General features: G+C 42.2%; 1 protein-coding gene across 1 annotated transcript; it reads left to right on the top strand.

Moving 5' to 3' along the window:
* Positions 1–792: 792 nt before the first annotated feature.
* Positions 793–6,012, top strand: GALNT4 (polypeptide N-acetylgalactosaminyltransferase 4). The gene has a single exon (XM_058184272.1). It carries the CDS (start codon positions 897–899, stop codon positions 2,619–2,621), a length of 1,725 nt encoding a protein of 574 aa, XP_058040255.1. The 5' UTR covers positions 793–896; the 3' UTR covers positions 2,622–6,012.
* The last annotated feature ends 13,461 nt before the right edge of the window (positions 6,013–19,473 follow it).

Raw genomic sequence — 19,473 nt, 5'->3', positions numbered from 1 at the left:
CCCCCATCTAGACTAATTTATCTTGGTAAGCTCTCCCTCTGATCATAATAACCTGGACGGTTTGGGACAGTCACTATTCTATTATTCTGTCCTTCTGACCTGTGGACTTCAACACCCAGAATTCCCCAGGAAAACCATCTTCTGTAAATTGTGTTTGTAAATATTAAATGTGTTGACAAGTTGTAAAATGGATTTCTATAGGGCCGGGAGTCATTTGGAGAGGCAGGGAGGCAAGGTCTAAATCTAAATGTAGATAGATAGGTAGGTAGGTAGAAAGGTAGATAGGTAGGTAGGTAGGTAGGTAGGTAGATAAATAGGTAGGTAGGTAGGTAGGTAGATAATGATGAATATAATAACCTTTATTGTCACTTTTTTTGGTGAACACACTGGCAGACATTATTAAACAATGAAATTGATACACACATATATACATACATATATATACACGTACATACATATAGACATTAAATGATAGATAGATAGAGACAGAGAGACGCAAGGAACAGATGGTTTTTGCCTAAGATTTTAGCCAAAAACCACCCTCCCAATCCACCCCCCATCCCTTACAGTTTTTTTTTCTCGCACCCTCCCCGCCGGGCCTTCGCTGGGTCCTCTTTTCCCATCGGGAGGGGGGCTTCCCTGTTCTTTGAAGACGCGGGGCAAGCCCCCCTGCCCCCCCTCCCCAAAACCCGCCCGAGCGTAACCGTGCAGCAAACATGCACGGAAGCGAAGCGAAGCGCACGGACTCTCCCACTTGCAACAGCCGGGCGCGCCTCGGCTGGGCGGGCGGAGGGGAGGAGGCGCCAGTGCCGCCGCCTCCTCCCTCCTCCTCCTCGTCCTGCGATCGTCCTCGCTGCTACGGCCGCCTCTCCGCCTCCTCCTCCTCCTCCTCGGCCATGCGAACCCGGCTGGCCCGTCGGGGCTGCGCGCTTTTGGCCTTGTTGAGCGCGGCGGTTTTTCTAGCTCTCCAGCTGCCTCTGTCTCCTTTCGGGGCGCCCCCGGGAGCCCGAGCTGGAAGAGGGACCTCCGGGGGTCTTTCCTCCCCACTGCCCGAGCAACTCTCCCAACCCGTCCAGCCCAAACCGCCTCCGGATCCCTCTGCGCCGGGAGAATGGGGCAAAGCATCTCACCTGAGCTTGGATGCGGAGCAGAAGCGACAGGAGGAACGCTTGCTGGACCGCTACGCCATCAATGTCTACCTTAGCGACCGCATCTCGCTGCACCGTCACATCCAGGATGGTCGGATGCCTGAGTGCAAAGCCAAGACATACGAATACCGCGGGCTGCCCACCACCTCAGTGGTTATCGCCTTCTACAACGAGGCCTGGTCCACCCTCCTGCGGACGGTGCACAGCGTCTTGGAAACCAGCCCGGCCGTCCTACTCAAGGAGGTCATTCTGGTGGATGATCTCAGTGACCGGGCGTACCTGAAGGGCCAGCTGGAAGCCTACCTCAGCCGCCTGCCCCGGGTGCGCCTGATCCGCACCCAGAAGCGCGAAGGGTTGGTGCGTGCCCGGCTGATCGGTGCCACTTTTGCCACTGGAGAAGTCCTCACCTTCCTGGATTGCCATTGCGAGTGCATCCCCGGATGGCTGGAGCCCTTGCTGGAACGTATTGCCTGGAACGATTCCGTCGTCATCTGTCCGGTGATCGACACCATAGACTGGAATACGTTCGAGTTTTATATGCAATCCGGTGAGCCCATGATCGGCGGCTTCGACTGGCGGCTCACCTTTCAGTGGCAGGTGGTTCCTGACTATGAGAGGCGACGCCGGAAGTCCAAAGTGGATCCCATCCGATCGCCCACTATGGCCGGCGGCCTCTTTGCCGTCAGCAAAAAATACTTCGAATACCTCGGCACGTATGATACCGGTATGGACGTCTGGGGCGGTGAGAACTTGGAACTCTCTTTCCGTGTCTGGCAGTGCGGCGGTGTCTTGGAAATCCACCCGTGTTCCCATGTTGGACATGTCTTTCCGAAACGGGCCCCATACGCCAGGCCTAACTTTCTACAAAACACCGCCCGGGCCGCCGAAGTCTGGATGGACCACTACAAAGAACATTTCTACAACCGGAATCCTCCTGCACGTAAGGAGAACTTTGGCGACCTCACTGAACGGAAACTCTTACGGCAGCGTCTGCAGTGTCAGAATTTCGACTGGTATTTGAAAACCGTCTTTCCCAATTTACACGTCCCGGAGGATCGGCAGGGCTGGCACGGCGCCATCCACAACCTGGGCATCTCTTCCGAATGTTTGGATTACAACTCCCCGGAACACAATCCCACTGGAGCTCACGTGAGCCTTTTCGGATGTCACGGCCAAGGGGGCAATCAATTCTTCGAATACACGTCCAATCTGGAAATCCGTTTCAATTCTGTGACTGAACTCTGTGCCGAAGTGCGAGAGCAGAAAGATTTTGTTGGCATGAGAAATTGTCCCAAGGATAAGTCTCCCGTGCCGGAAATCATAATATGGCATTTTAAAAAAGATGGAACCATCTACCACCCACACTCCGCCAAATGTCTGAGCGCTTTCCGTACACCAGAGGGTCGCGCAGACGTAAAGATGAGGACGTGTGATCCGTCGGATAAAAACCAACTCTGGAAGTTTGAAAAATAGACCCGGATCGCCTCCTAAAATATAATTCCTGCCGATATAAAGTTTGGGCCTCTTGAAATAACTTTTCCCAAGATTTCCAGATGAGAACAACGGATTGGGGGGGGGGATAAGATTTGTGGATCGGTTGGTGAAAAAGTGCCTTTTTTTAAAAAAAAAAAAACTGAGTGATTGGCAGAACACAACAACACTTCACACACAAGTTGAAGTGTGTTTGTTCTGCACAGATTACGACAAACGGGATCATCCCGGGAACGGGCTAAATTCGAGGGAACTAAAAACAGCACAATAATTGTTCCATTTTTAAGATTTGCTAAAGGATGCACAAGGTTGTGAAATTCAGGAAATGGTTTTTCTGAAGCTGGACCAGAAGCATTGCTTTCATATGATTTTTTTCAACCTTGGCAACTTTAAAATGTGTGGACTTCAACTCCCAGAAATTCACTTCGATGTGTTTGGCTAGGGAATTCTGGGAGTCGAAGTCCACACATCTCAAAAGTTGTCCTGGTTGGGAAAAACTATAATGAATGATGCTTTAACAAGTGTGCCAAAATGCAACTTATGGAATTAGGGAATTCCTTGTTTTAGGACCGACTTTTAATTCCTCTCCTTTGCTCAACGCATCTCTCTTGTCATTAGATTTAGTGTTTAAAGCAGTATTTAACTAGTGTTTAGTTAAATGAGTTAAACAAGAATTTTACTAATGATTGGTTAAATTGGTTAAATGAGTGTTTAATCTTTGGTTAAATTGGGTAGATTGGTTAAATTGGCTAAACACGTAAATTGCTTAAATTGGTTAAACAAGTGTTTAGTGTTTATTTAAATTGGTTAAAAGAGTGTTTAGTGTTTCTGTAAATTGGTTAAATGAGTGTTTTACCTGGTATTTGGTTAAATTGGGTAGATTTGTTTAACCAATTGAAATTGGTTAAACAAGTGTTTAATTAGTGTTTGGTTAAACTGGTTAAACAAGAGTTTAGCGTGTTTCCTTAATTGGTTAAACGAATGTGAGGGTTTGGTTAAATTGTGTAGAGTGGTTAACCAACTGTTTAATTAGCGTTTGTGTCAGTTGATTAAATTGGTTAAATTAGTTAAACAAGTGTTTAACTAGTGTTTGGTTAAATTGGGTAGATTGATTAAATTAGTTAACCAATTGTTTAGCTAGCATTTATGTTAAGTGATTTAATTGGCTAAACAAGAGTTTAGTGTTTGTGTAAATTGGTTACACAAGTGTTTGGTGGAAGACTGAAATACTTTAAACACTCATTTTTAATAGGAGTGCAGCTAGGGAAAACTTGATAGCCTTCTGTGGGAGGAAGGGGAAATTAAAAAGCAATAAAATATTGGTTAATATTTCTAATCAATCCCAAAGTGAAATTGATTTGGGAAGGCAGGCAGAAATAAAATCAGTTTTAGCCAAGATTGAAAGAATGAAATAGCCAAGGATTCCTCTTTGGCCTGTGTTAAAAAGACAGAAAACATTTGTGCTAAATTTCAAAAGCTCCAGTTTGCAAGTTATTATTATTATTGTTTTGTGTGTGTGGGAAAAAATGGGATTAACCATCTCTGCCTCTTTAGACAATCAATCCTCTTTTTTAAGGGCAGGGGGACTTTTGGCCGGGTTCTTCATGCATCATCTCTTACAATGAACATTTTGCTTTTCTTGAGGCCTAGAAACTTTCCATCGAAAAGGTTATTTATCTTGAGCTGGGTTTTTAAGGCAGCGTCCTCCATCCTCCTTAGCTACGTGGCAGATCCGTGAGTAAGGAGTGGTAGTAACCAGTGAGGGCTTGTTTGTTCCCAAGGTTGAAATCTCGTAACCTCTACCGATGCCCTAAAAAAATTCCATTTGCCAAATATTGAGAATGCCCTGGCCAGCCAAATCTGGGGGGTTGCCAAATTTTTAAACGTTTCATATTAAAATAAAGGGAATTTCACAGCTCGATCTTGGCGGGGCTAAAAGAAAAACAGGAAAATTAAAAACATCACCATAAAAGCACACGTGAGTCATCGGCCTTCAACCTCAAAGCTTCTGGAAAGTTTTTATAGACTGTAAATAGAGCAGAAGAACAAAGTCACAGAATTGGAAGGGACCTTGGAGGCCTTCTAGTCCAACCCCCTAATCAGACAGGAAATGCTTCTCCTTCTCTCTTCCTTCTCCTCTTCTTCCTCCTCCTCCTCTGAATAACAGTTTGAAGGGACCTTGGAGATCATCTAGTCCAACCCCCTGCTCAAGCAGGAAACCCTTTTCTCCTCCTTCTCCTTCTCAGAATAACCAAGTTGGAAGAGACCTTAGAGCAGTGGTTCTCAATCTTTATAGTGCTGTGACCCCTTTAATACAATTCTCCACAATGTGGCGACCCCAATCGTAAAATTATTTTCGTTTTGAATTATCGCGCCTGAAGCCTTATTGGCTAGCGATCTGAACTGCTTGCGATTGCCTTGAGGACGGAGGCATTAAAGCGGAGACTCCTCCTCTATTAAGTTTATGGCGCCTGAAGCCAGATTAGGCTAGCAATTGGGAGTGATTGCAGCTGGCTTGAGAGGGAGACATCAGAGCAAAGATTTCTCTCTTTTTTAATTCATCGCGCCTGAAGCCGAATTCGGCTAGCGATTTGAAGAGCCTGCAGCTGGCTTGTGGAGTCAACCATTGTAGCGCGATTCTTCAACTCGCAAGTATACTTCCCATATTTCTGATGGTCTTAGGCGACCCCTGGCAAATCGTCATTTGACCCCCAACGGGGTTGCGACCCACAGGTTGAGAACCGCTGCCTTAGAGGTATTCTACTCCAACTCCCTGCCCAAGCAAGAGACCCTTCTCTCCTACTCCTCCTTAGAATAACAGAGTTGGAAGAGACCTTGGAGGTCTTCTAGTCCAGCTCTCCTCCTCAAGCAGGAAGCCCTGTTTGTCAACCAACCTCTGATGGTCTTTTTGGTTTTGAGACTTTTAGACCTTAGACAGGGAAGGAAGAGTGAAACAAGTCAGCTTTCAAATGTTTGTCTGTGCCTCTGTTTTAACTCGGGTGCGTTTGTCGGACGCAAGCTGAGAAACCTACAATTGAATTGTAGTCTCCATTCCTGCAGAAACTCTGCAGAAGTTCCTGCAGAAACTCAAAATAGCTCTCCAGCTAAGCTAGGTTTTTGTTCTAACCATCACATTCTCCATTTTTCAACAGAACTAAAAATTTTGTGCTGCCGTTTGGAATTGTGGGCTACACGGATGATATATATATACATATATATATATGTAGGTCTTTGGTTGTTCGGGTTTTCTCCCGTGTAAAATTGGAAGTGTCTTGGCGACGTTTCGACGTTGCTCCCAGAAGCACGAAGCTGAAGCCTGAAGATGACGAATGAGACTTCGTCGAAACGTCGCCAAGACACTTCCAATTTTACACGGGAGAAAACCCAAACAACCAAAGACCTACATACAAACACCCGTGAAAACCTCAGAAAACATATATATATATATATATATATATATATATATATATATATATATATATATATATATATATATATATATATATATATATATATATATATGTATGTATATATATTTTCCCAGGGTTGAAAAGTAAGACCAGGGAACCCCCAATTGCTGCATCGCGTCCCATAAGAATCCATTTTTCTTCTCAAAATTCAAACTTTGGGGATTTTTAAAGGGAAGGATGTCTGTTCCCATCCCATGGCACAGATACCGTTTCCCACAGTTTACTCTGGATTACATTAAAAAAGATATATATACACACCTCCACCCAATCAGAACACAGCCAAGCTCCCAACCAATCAGTTCAAACCCCCACTAGCAGTTAAAAGGAAGAAAGCGATCATACATTTCTTCTACAAATAGGAAGCTGTAAGCACCTAGCCTGATGATGACGAATGGGATTTCGTCGAAACGTCGCCAAGACACTTCAAATTTTATGCGGGAGAAAACCCGAATAACCAAAGACATATATATATATATATATATATATATATATGTATGTATGTATGTATGTATGTATGTATGTATATCCCGAATAACCAGACACACACACACACACATATATATTCATTCTTAATTTTGTATGCCAGCCATCTGATGGACACAGCGATGCAGGGCAGCGTAATAATTTAATAAATAAATGATGCCTCCTCTCTTACATAACTTTCCAGAATGACTTATACATTGTAAGCCGCCCTGAGTCTTCGGAGAAGGGCGGGGTATAAATGTAAACAAACAAACAAACAAACAAACTTTGATAAGTGGTTCACCCTAAACTTTTTAAAAATTTTACAATGTAAAAAATTTGTGTTCTTTCTACATAATAATAATAATAATAATAATAATAATAATAATAATAATAATAATAATAATAATAATAATAATAATAATAATTTAATTTGTATACCGCCCTTCTCCCGAAGGACTCAGGGCGGTGCACAGCCAAAATAAAATACAAAAACTACACATACAATACTAAGAACAACCCTTAAAAAACTTATTCAATTGGCCACATTTAAATAAAATATCTCCCTATAAAATTTACAGAAATTTAAAACCCATAAAATCAATTTAAAATTTTAAAAATTCAAGCCAGTCCAGCAAGACGGAATAAATACGTTTTAAGTTCACGGCGAAAGGTCCTAAGGTCAGGTAGTTGTCGAAGTCCAGGGGGAAGTTCGTTCCACACGGTAGGAGCCCCCACAGAGAAAGCCCTCCCCCTAGGAGCCGCCAGTCGACATTGCTTGGCTGACGGCACCCTAAGGAGTCCCTCTCTGTGAGAACGCACCGGTCGCTGGGAGATAGACGATGGCAGTAGACGGTCCCGTAGGTATCCCGGTCCTAAGCCATGGAGCGCTTTAAAGGTAGTAACCAACACCTTGAATGGGAAAGGAGAACTACAATTAAGCTGCGAAGGAAGGAAAGGAAAAAGCTTGTAGCATCCGTTTCTTCCAGGTTTCGAATCTTAACGGCAAACATGGGGGGGGAAATTTTATATTAAACTTCGCACGGGTCTGTTGCTGATTTAAAAATAGATTTTTAAATATTATTTTTCAATGTGTAGGTGACAGAGATGGAAGGATGTTTTCGAACTGTGTGCTGATTAAAAATAGATTTTTTTAGATTATTTGTCAATGTTTAGGTGATGGAGAGGGAAAAATAACTTCGATCCATTGTCACTCGCAGGGTTGGGAGTACAGTAAAGAATTTTGCAATTCTTCACCAGAAACAAGACATAATTCTAGAATTAAGTTGCTCGAATTTCTCTTAAGGGGAACTTCGTTTGGAGAAGTTTTGGCGATAGGGCAAAACAGTCTTTCCTTCCTTCTCTTTTTTTATAAAAGTTTCAGGGTTTTTTCTTTGGGGATTTGATAGCCCAAGACAATCGCAATCAAATTGTCTGATTTATTATGGAAGAAAATACCTTGGTTTACCTAGATTTTCCTATGCACTTCTGTCTATGGCTACGCCAATAAAATTCTTTGACGCTTTAGCACTGAGATGGGAATTAACACTTGCAAAATTTGTGTCTTAAAAATTCACAACTGGCCTTGGCTTTTGGCACCGAAGATGTCGTGTGAATTAAAGCCGCGTTAGCTATGCAATTATTCCTTTCGCCCATATGCCTTATCGCATGTTTTTTATAAAAAAAAAATCCACATTTTTTAAATGCAAAAATTGTATATGTGCCTAGTTTAAAACTGATTTCGGGAAAAATTCTGCCAACTGAACAGAAAACCCAGCGGAGCCAAGATATCTATATCTATATCTATATCTATATCTATATATTAACTATGCATAGATCTAAACCAGTTTACTGTATTTTTTGGACTATAAGACACATCAAGATTTCAAAGAGGTAAGTAAGAAAAAAAAAAGGCTTTTGCCCTCCCCAGCCCCCAGGAACACTCTGCAGGCCTCCCAAACACTCTGTGCACCCTATTTTTTTGCAAAAACGGGCCTGTTTCTTGCAAAAAATGAGGGTTTTTTTGCCCATTTTTGTGAAAAACGGCATGCAGAGGGTTGGGGGGGCTGCAGAGTGCTCCTGGGGGTCCCCATTTTTGCAAAAAATGGGCCCATTTTTTGCAAAAACGGGGGCTTTCCCCAGCCCCCAGGAGTACTCTGCAGGCCTCCCAAACCATCTGCGCACCCTGTTTTTGTGAAAAACGGGCCCATTTTTGGCAAAAATGGGATGAGTGAGGCAGGGCTTTTGGGAAGCCAAGAATGGTTGTATTCAGTGTATAAGATGCACCAACATTTTCAGCCTCTTTTAAGAGGAAAAAAGTGCATCTTATACTTTATAAAGTTGATTGCAAGGAAAATATGCATTAAAAATGCCTTGTTTCACTGTGCTCAAAAGCACAGACCCTAGCAGCAAATTTGCAATAAAATTGTTCAGAATAGCAGGCGTACGTGTCTATTAAAATTTTGTAAATATTTTTTTGTGTGGAGAATTTGCACTCGCAATCTTTTTAATTTTAGCTCTGGCTTTGTTCATAAGTAAAAGTTCAGAAAGCAATAACAGTTGCCAACTTTTTAAATTGTTTGATAGCTCGCAAAAAACCAAGGTAGAAGTACTTGCGTTCTTTTAAGAATGATAACATTAGATTTGAGTGGGATAAAAATTATGTCTTACTGTGAGGCCTTGATACTACTGAATTTTTTTTCCAGATCTGTCTTTAGGGACTTGAATGATTTGACAAATACACGTTTTGTGATAAATGATTTGAAATGGCAGAAATAAAAAAAAATCCAGTTAAATCTGTGATTGTAAGCTTAATTTTTGTCTGTTGTGGTGATTTTTACAATATATTTCTGGACCTACCTCTCTGTTTCATTAATACAATGTGGGTAAGTTGTCCTCAATTTATGGCCGCAACCAAACCCACAATTTGCATTGCTAAGCAAGGCTATTAAATAATTCCCATCTTGTTTTATTACCTTTCTTGCCACGGATGTTAAGCAAACCGCTCCAGTTGTTAAGTGAATCATGCAGTTGTTAAGTGAATCTGGTTTCCTGCACTGACCTTGCATTTCCATGAGGGGAACCAGAATACAAAATGCAGAATACAGAATAAATACAGAATACATAAGGCAGAGAATAGAATAGAGAATGCAGAATATAGAACACCGAAAAAATACAATACAGAGTAGTTAATACTGAATGCAAAACCCAAAATGCAAAACCCAGAATGCAAAATAGAGAACCCAGAATGCAGAATAAATACAGAATGTACAATAAAGAATAGAGTACAGAATGCAGAACGCAGAATAAATACAGAAGAATACCGAATAGAGTACATAATACAGAATGCAGAACTCAGACTGCAGAATACAGAACACAGAATAAATACAGAATGCAAAATACCGAATGCCTAATACAGAATGCACAACCCATAATAAATACAGAATGTAAAATACAGAATAGAGTGCAGAATAGAGAACGCAGAATAAATGCAGAATGCAAAATACAGAGTGCCTAATGCAGAATGCAGAAGAGTTCGTAAAACAGAACAAGAACCCCAAATCGCCTCCCAAAATTTATTATTTATTTATTTATTTATTTAATCATATTTATATACCGCCCTATCTCCCGAAGGACTCAGGGCGGTTCACAGGCGCTTAAAAACATATAAATACAAAATAAAAACAATTAAAAAACTTATTTTAAAGCCCGTTAATTAAAATATACAAATAAAACCCAATTAAAACCCAGAAATTTAAAATCTAGCTCAGTCCTGCACAATTAAATAAGTATGTTTTAAGCCCGCGGCGGAAGGTCCGAAGGTCCGGAAGCTGACGGAGTCCGGGGGGTAGTTCGTTCCAAAGGTTGGGAGCCCCCACAGAGAAGGCCCTTCCCCTGGGCGTCGCCAGACGACATTGCCTCGCTGACGGCACCCTGAGGAGACCCTCTCTGTGAGAGCGCACGGGTCGGTGAGAGGTATTCGGTAGCAGTAGGCGGTCCCGTAAATAACCCGGCCCAATGCCATGGAACGCTTTAAAGGTGGTCACCAAGACCTTGAAGCGCACCCGGAAGGCCACAGGTAGCCAGTGCAGTCTGCGCAGGATGGGTGTTATACGGGAGCCACGAGGGGCTCCATCTATCACCCACGCAGCTGCATTCTGGACTAACTGAAGCCTCCGGATGCCCTTCAAGGGGAGCCCCATGTAGAGAGCATTGCAGTAATCCAGGCGAGACGTCACGAGTGCGTGAGTGACCGTGCATAGGGCATCCCGGTCCAGAAAGGGGCGCAACTGGCGTACCAGGCGAACCTGGTAGAACGCTCTCCTGGAGACGGCCGTCAAATGGTCTTCTAGAGACAGCCGTTCATCCAGGAGGACGCCTAAGTTGCGGACCCTCTCCATCGGGGCCAATGACTCGCCACCGATGGTCAGCCGCGGATTAAGCTGACTGTACCGGGATGCCGGCATCCACAGCCACTCTGTCTTGGCGGGATTGAGCTTGAGCCTGTTTCTCCCCATCCAGACCCGTACGGCCTCCAGACACCGGGACAGCACTTCGATAGCTTCGTTGGGGTGGTCCGGTGTAGAAAAGTACAGCTGGGTGTCATCCGCATACAGCTGGTACTTCACACCGAAACCACTGATGATCTCACCCAGCGGCTTCATGTAGATGTTAAACAGAAGGGGCGAGAGGATCGACCCCTGCGGCACCCCACAAGTGAGGCGCCTCGGAGCCGACCTCTGCCCCCCTGTCAACACAGACTGCGACCGGTCGGAGAGATAGGAGGAGAACCACCGATAAACGGTGCCTCCCACTCCCAATCCCTCCAACCGGCGCAGCAGGATACCATGGTCGATGGTATCGAAAGCCGCTGAGAGGTCTAATAGGACCAGGGCAGAGGAGCAACCCCTATCCCTGGCCCTCCAGAGATCATCCACCAACGCGACCAAAGCCGTCTCCGTGCTGTAACCGGGCCGGAAACCGGACTGGAACGGGTCTAGATAGACAGCTTCATCCAGGTGCAAGGGAAACTGATATGCCACCATACTCTCTACAACCTTCGCCGCAAAGCGAAGGTTGGAGACCAGACGATAGTTACCTAAAACAGCCGGGTCCAGGGAAGGCTTCTTAAGGAGGGGCCTCACCACCGCCTCTTTCAAGGCGGCCGGGAAGACACCCTCCACTAAAGAAGCGATCGTAATCGCCTGGAGCCAGCCTCGTGTGACCTCCCGAGTGGCCAGCACCAGCCAGGAGGGGCACGGGTCCAGTAAACATGTGGTGGCATTCAGCCTACCCAGCAACCTGTCCATGTCCTCAGGAAATTGTGGATGCTTCATCACCAGAGTTTTTAAAGAAGAGACTGGACGACCATCTCTATCTGAAATGGTATATAGGGTGTTCTGCTTGAGCTGGGGGCTGGACTAGAGGACCTCCAAGGTCCCTTCTGGCTCTATTCTGATTGATTGATTGATTGATTAAAGTGATAGTTGCACTATATTTATTTATTTTATTTTATTTATTTTGTCACAACAATATATGTAGGAATCATACAAAAGATTATATAGTATATAAACATATATGGGTAAATATAAGGAGATATAAGCATATATATAGAAAGAAGAAAAGAAAAACAATAGGACAGGAACAGTAGGCACGTTTGTGCGCTTATGCACGCCCCTTATGGTCCTCTTAGGAATGGGGTGAGGTCAATAGTAGAAAGTTTTTGGATAAAGCTTTTAGGATTATGGGAAGAGACCACAGAGTCAGGTAAAGTGTTCCAAGCACTGATGATTCTGTTACAGAAGTCATATTTTCTGCAATCTAGATTAAAGCGGTTGACATTAAGTTTAAATCTATTAGTTGCTCTAGTATTATTGCAATTAAAGCTGAAGTAGTCTTTAACTGGAAGGACATTACAATAGATGATTCTGTGAGTTAAGCTTAGGTCTTGTCGAAGGCGACGGAGTTCCAAGTTTTCTAAGCCTAGGATTTCAAGTCTGGTGGGATAGGGTATTCTATTGTTTTCAGAGGAATGGAGAACTCTTCTTGTAAAATATTTCTGGACACGTTCAATTGTATTGATGTCAGAGATGTGGTGAGGGTTCCAAACAGGTGAGCTGTATTCTAGAATTGGTCTAGCAAATGTTTTATATGCTCTGGTTAATAGTGTGGTGTTTTTGGAAAAGAAACTACGCAAGATTAGGTTTACAACTCTTAGAGCTTTTTTTGCTATGTAATTGCAGTGGGCTTTGGCACTTAGATCATTTGACATGAAAACTCCAAGGTCTTTAACGGGATGGGGGTCATCTGTAAGGTAATGTCCATCTAGTATGTACTTAGTTTTTGGGTTCTTTTTTCCTATATGTAAGACTGAGCATTTGCTGGTTGAAATTTGGAGCTGCCAATTTTTAGACCAAGCGGTTAGATGATCAAGGTCGTTTTGAATGATAGAATATTGTCTGTGATGTTAAATAGTTTGACATCATCAGCAAAGAGAACACAATTACTTGAGTCACAAAGATCATTAATGTATAGTATAAAGATGTATAGTATAAAGAGTGTATAATGTATAGTATAAAGAGTGTTGGCCCAAGAACGCTGCCTTGAGGAACGCCACTCTTGACAGGAACAGGATTTGATAGAGCATTGCCAATTTTGACCACTTGTTGTCTGTTAGACAGAAAAGCAGATATCCATTTTTGGAGGGGTCCTGAGATGCCATAGGATATTAGTTTTAGGAGAAGTTTATCGTGTACTACTGAGTCGAAAGCTTTGCAGAAGTCTATGTAGATTGCATCTATTGATTTGCCTTGATCAAGATTTGAAGTCCATATGTTTTTGCAGTGCAGAAGTTGTAAGTTACATGATAATTTTTTTCTGAAACCAAATTGTTTGTTGGATAGTAGGTTGTTTGTTTCTAAGTATGAGGTAATGATTGGTTGATGATAGATTCCATGACTTTGCAGGTGACACAGCAAAGGGAGATCGGTCTGTAGTTTTTGACTAAGCTGGGGTCTCCTTTTTTGAAGATAGGGATGACTGTGGCTAGTGACCAAAGTTTGGGAAGAGAACTGGTAGTGAAAGCTTTTTCAAAGATAATACTTAGGGGTTCTGCTATATTAATGGAAAGTTTTTTTAAGAAGTATGCGCACAGTCCATCGGGTCCAATAGATAGCGATGGTTTTAAGTTGTGAAGAGCTTTTCCAACGTTGTCTTCTGTGAAATCTATATGAGTTAAATCATCATAATCATTGCTGGTACGTTTGTGGAAAGTCGGATATGTGTTATCGGAGTTAACAAAAACTGAGCCAAAGAAAATGTTGAAGAGGTTTGCTTTAACTGTTTCGTCATTGCATTCTTTGTTGTTAGAATCTTTTAGTGGTGGGATGGATCTAGAGTCTTTAAGTTTATTGTTAACAAAATTATAAAAGGCATGATTGGAATTTGTGCGCAGAAGATTCTCTTCTTGCTTGGTGTGGTAATTTGTGCATTCAGTTTTTATTTGGTTGCATATGTTTCTGTAGCGGTTTTTAAAATTTGTAATATAGCCTTTTTTGTTTCTTTTCCAGAGGGATTTTTTTTTTGATTGAAGCTTTTTTATTGATATGGGTAGTTTGTTTTTCTTGATCATGGTAGTCATTTGTGGTACATATAATTTAATGACTCTATTGATTTCAAGTAGGAAGACTCTATAGTGGTCTTCAGCAGATATGCAGGTTGCAAACATATACTGCTTTAGTAAGGCAGCACTTGGAATACTACATCCAGTTTTGGTCACCACAATATAAAAAAGATGTTGAGACTCTGGAAAGAGTGCAGAGAAGAGCAACAAAGATGATTAGGGGTCTGGAAGCTAAAACATACAAAGAACGGCTGCAGGAATTGGGTATGTCTAGGTTTCATGAAAAGAAGGATTAGGGGTGACATGATAGCAGTCTCCCAACATTTGAGGGGCTGCCCCAAAGGAGAGAAGGGGTCAAGCTATTCTCCAAAGCATCTGATGGTAGGACCAGAGGTATTACAGCTAGCCAGCAAAGGCCCACCTAATAACTCTGGCTGATCGAACGACTAGCCTCATGGTGCGACCGTAACAATCTGGAACTGAACACACTCAAAACTGTAGAAATGGTGGTAGACTTTAGGAGAAACTCTTCCATACTTCCACTTCTCACAATACTAGACAACACAGTATCAACAGTAGAAACCTTCAAATTTCTAGATTCTATCATATCGCAAGATCTAAAATGGACAATTAACATCAAAAACATTATCAAAAAAGGACAACAAAGAATGTTCTTTCTGCACCAACTCAGAAAGCTCAAACTGCCCAAGGAGCTACTGATCCAGTTCTACAGAGGAATTATTGAGTCTGTCATTTGCACCTCTATAACTGTCTGGTTCGGTTCTGCAACCCAACAAGAAAAACACAGACTTCAGAGGATAATTAGAACTGCAGAAAAAACAATGGCTACCAACCTGCCTTCCATTGAGGACCTGTATACTGCACGAATCAAGAAGAGGGCCGTGAAAATATTTACAGATCCCTCACATCCAGGACATAAACTGTTTCAACTCTTACCCTCAAAACGACGCTATAGAGCACTGCACACCAGAACAACGAGACACAAAAACAGTTTTTCCCCCGAAGGCCATCACTCTGCTAAACAAATAATTCGCTCAACACTGTCAAACTATTTACTAAACCTACACTACTATTAATCTTCTCATTGTTCCCATCACCAATCTCTTTCCACTTATGACTGTATGATTGTAACTTTTTGTTGCTATCATTAAGGGTTAAATTGCAACCTATGACCATCATTTGTGTTGTAAATGTATCTTTGATGAAGGTATTTTTTTTCTTTTTCTTTTATGTACACTGAGAGCATATGCACCAAAACAAATTCCTTGTGTGGCCAATAAATTCTATTCTATTCTATTCTAAAGCCAATTTCCATTTTACAAAAGCTTCTTGTTCCTTCTTAATAGGCCAGTCGGCCACCAGATGTTGACATTGGAAGGAGGGTACAGCTGTAAGTCAATACTAATCAAATATCCACTCGTCCAACAGGTTTGGAGAAATCCCGAATGGCCAGCCTCAATTGTCCTGGCAAACTGGTTTAGCCAGCTGGGTTTGATTGAGAGAGGGAGGCAGGAGAAAGGGGATCTTAAAGGAACTGGCTTAGGTGCTTTGTGCCCGTTCTGCATTCGGGTTCAGTGGCCCAGTGCTCTGGCAACTCGAATTCAACTCTTGGCTGCTGCTACTGAATGCCAGGTTGACATATATCCAGGCTGACTTACCTGACAGTCGCTATTAATGGATGGGAGCCTGGCATAGATCAGATCTGGTCCACCAAAGTGCCTTCCATCACTGTTAATCTCCATTCTGCGTTCTGCATTTGGTATTCTGCACTGTGTATTCTATGTTCTACTGTACATTCTGTATTCTGTATTCAAGGTTCTGCCTTCTGGGATCCGCGTTCTGCATTCTGTATTTATTCTGCATTCTGCATTCCGCATTCTGGGTTCTCATTCTGTTTTATGGACTTTTCATTCTGTATTCTGCCTTCTGGGTTCAGCATTCTGTATTAGGCACTCTGCATTATCTATCTCTATCTCTACATCCATATCCATATCGGGCGGGTTTCAAAACCTGTCGCTACCTGTTTGCTTGTGGGTGTGGGCATGGTTGCACGTACACACAACGCTTCTGCGCATATGCAGAAGCATCCAAGCAGGTGGGCGGAGCTTCTTGCTGCCACCGCTACCAGTTCGCCCAATCCAGGGCGAACCGGTAACAATCCACCACTGATCCATATATATCTAATCTGCATCTCTATATCCATCTCTATTATTTATCTATCTATCTCTATCTATGTATACATACACAGATATATATATTATATACATATAAATATACATATATACATACACACACATATCAGCAAATAGCCCGAGCCTGTAAAGATTTTATTTATTTATTTATTTATTTATTTGCATTTATATCCCGCCCTTCTCCGAAAACTCAGGGCGGCTTACACTATGTTAGCAATAGTCTTCATCCTATTTGTATATTTATATACAAAGTCAACTTATTGGCCCCAACAATCTGGGTCCTCATTTTACCTACCTTATAAAGGATGGAAGGCTGAGTCAACCTTGGGCCTGGTGGGACTAGAACCTGCAGTAATTGCAAGCAGCTGTGTTAATAACAGACTGTCTTAGAAGTTTGAGCCACAAATGAAGTGAGGAAAGCTAAGGCTCACAATGAACAAAGGCTAGCGGCAAAAGTAAAAAATAACAAAAAAAGCTTCTTCCAACATGTTAAAAACAAGAAAAAAGTCAAGGAAACAATTGGCCCATTGCTGGGAGAAAGTGGCAAGAAGATGACAAGCAACAGGGAGAAAGCAGATCTACATAACTCATTTTTTGCATCTGTCTTTACACAAAAGGAAAAAAACAATCCAACCTATCAAAAACAGCACCACAAAAAACAGATTAGAAACACAAGTTAAAATAGGGAAGAAAATGGTAAGTGAACACCTGTCTACCCTAGACGAGTTCAAATCACCAGGACCGGATGGATTACACCCCAGGGTTCTGAAGGAACTGGCAGACGTGATCTCAGAACCACTGAACTATATCTTTCGTTATATTATATTATATTATATTATATTATATTATATTATATTATATTATATTATATTATATTATATTATATTATATTATATTATATTATATTATATTATATTATATTATATTATATTATATTATATTATATAAATATATTTTTTTAAATACACACACATACCTATTTGTGTAGGTGTGTATATATCTATGTATATATACTTGTAGTACGTATACATGTATTTGTATGCATATGTGTGTGTGTGTATATCCAGGTATTCAACATGACAATTGAGCCCAAAATTTATGTGGCTAAGTGAGAAATTCGTTAAGTGAGTTTTCCCCCATTTTACGACTTTTCCTGCCCCTGTTGTTTAGTGACTCATTGCAATTCTTAAGTTAGTCAGACGGTTGTTAAGTGAATCTGGCTTCTCCGTTGACTGCGCTGGTCAGTAGATTGCAAAAGGGGATCACCTGACCTGGGACACTGCAACCCGTCATAAATATGAAACAGTTGTCAAGCATCCGAATGTAAAAATCACGTGACCAGGGGACACTGCAATGGTCGTAAATGTGAAAAACAGTCATAAGTCACTGCTTTCAATGCTGTTGTAAGTTCAGCTGGTCACTAAACAAACGTTTGTAAGTCAAGAACGAACCTGTATATAGGGCTACTATTAGGGGTGAAATGCTCCCGGTTTGCACTGGCTCGTCCGATCCGGTAGTGATGGCGGCTGGTGGTTCGGAGGACCGGTAGCAAAAATCCCTGGCCCCGCCCCCTGCCTCTGCTGAGCCACACCGTCATCAGAGGTTTGTTTTGTTTACTTTTAAAAGCAGTCTTTCTTCAGCCGAAAACATGCCTTTAAAAGTAAAAAACCTTTGAGGATCCCGCGGCTCAGCTGAGATCAGCAAAACCCTTAAAAAAAATTTTTTTTAACAACCTCTTCGGTCGAAGAGGTTGAAAAAAAAATGTTTTAAAAGGCTCCTCTGGCGATCCCAGATGAGTTCCTCATCACCAGAATCTTAAAAAACATGTTTTCTATAAGCTCTTCAACCGAAGAGCTTGTTAAAACAATTATTTTAAGAGGTTCTGGGCTGCTATGTGGGAACTTCAGTTGAAATCGTCAGAGGAGCTTTTAAAATCTTTTTTTCCTCTAGCGATCCCAGATGAGTTTCCTGATCATCACAGGCTTTTAAAATCACTTTTTAACTGCCTCCACTTACAAGAGCCCCCACCTGCTCCTTTCGGGCTGGCAAAGCCATGCTTTACTTCAGCTACTGTAATCGGTTGCATCAGCTAGCAACTTCTTAGTGTGGTAGGGAAGCTGCTTGCCCGTGTCATACTGATGAGGCTCCAGGTGCTTGCAGAGAGAATCTATCCAGAATCACAGTATGGATTTCAAGCCAACAGGTCCACTACTGACATGGTATTTTCCCTTAGACAATTGCAGGAGAAATGCAGGGAACAAAGACAGCCACTTTTTGTAGCCTTTGTTGTTATATAATATAACAACAGAGTTGGAAGGGACCTTGGAGGCCTTCTAGTCCAACCCCCTGCCCAGGCAGGAAACCCTACACCATCTCAGTCAGATGGTTATCCAACATTTTCTTAAAAATTTCCAGTGTTGGAGCATTCACAACTTCTGCAGGCAAGTCGTTCCACTTATTAATTGTTCTAACTGTCAGGAAATTTCTCCTTAGTTCTAAGTTGCTTCTTTCTTTGATCAGTTTCCACCCATTGCTTCTTGTTCTACCCTCAGGTGCTTTGGAGAATAGTTTGACTCCCTCTTCTTTGTGGCAACCCCTAAGATACTGGAACACAGCTATCAAGTCTCCCGTAGTCCTTCTTTTTATTAAACTAGACATACCGAGTTCCTGCAACCGTTCTTCATATGTTTTAGCCTCCAGTCCCCTAATCATCTTTGTTGCTCTTCTCTGCACTCTTTCTAGAGTCTCAACATCTTTTTTACATCATGGCGACAAAACTGAATGCAATATTCCAAGTGTGGCCTTACCAAGGCATTATAAAGTGGCACTAACACTTCACGTGATCTTGATTCTATCCCTCTGTTTATGCAGCCCAGAACTGTGTTGGCTTTTTTGGCAGCTGCTGCACACGGCTGGCTCATATCTAAATGGTTGTCCATTAGGACTCCAAGATCCCGCTCACAGGTACTACTATTGAGCAAGGTACCACATATACGGTACCGGTGCATTTTGGGTTTTTTTTGCCTAAATGTAGAACCTTACTTTTTTCACTGTTGAATTTCATTTTA

This window comes from Ahaetulla prasina, chromosome 4 (genome assembly GCF_028640845.1).
Source record: "Ahaetulla prasina isolate Xishuangbanna chromosome 4, ASM2864084v1, whole genome shotgun sequence".
In the NCBI taxonomy this organism is placed as follows: Eukaryota; Metazoa; Chordata; class Lepidosauria; order Squamata; family Colubridae; genus Ahaetulla; species Ahaetulla prasina.
This window is presented reverse-complemented; position numbering and strand designations above follow the sequence as displayed.

What these genes read in the sequence shown, in the direction of transcription:
- GALNT4 (XM_058184272.1), top strand. Translation starts at nt 897, where the DNA reads ATGCGAACCCGGCTGGCCCGTCGGGGCTGCGCGCTTTTGGCCTTGTTG.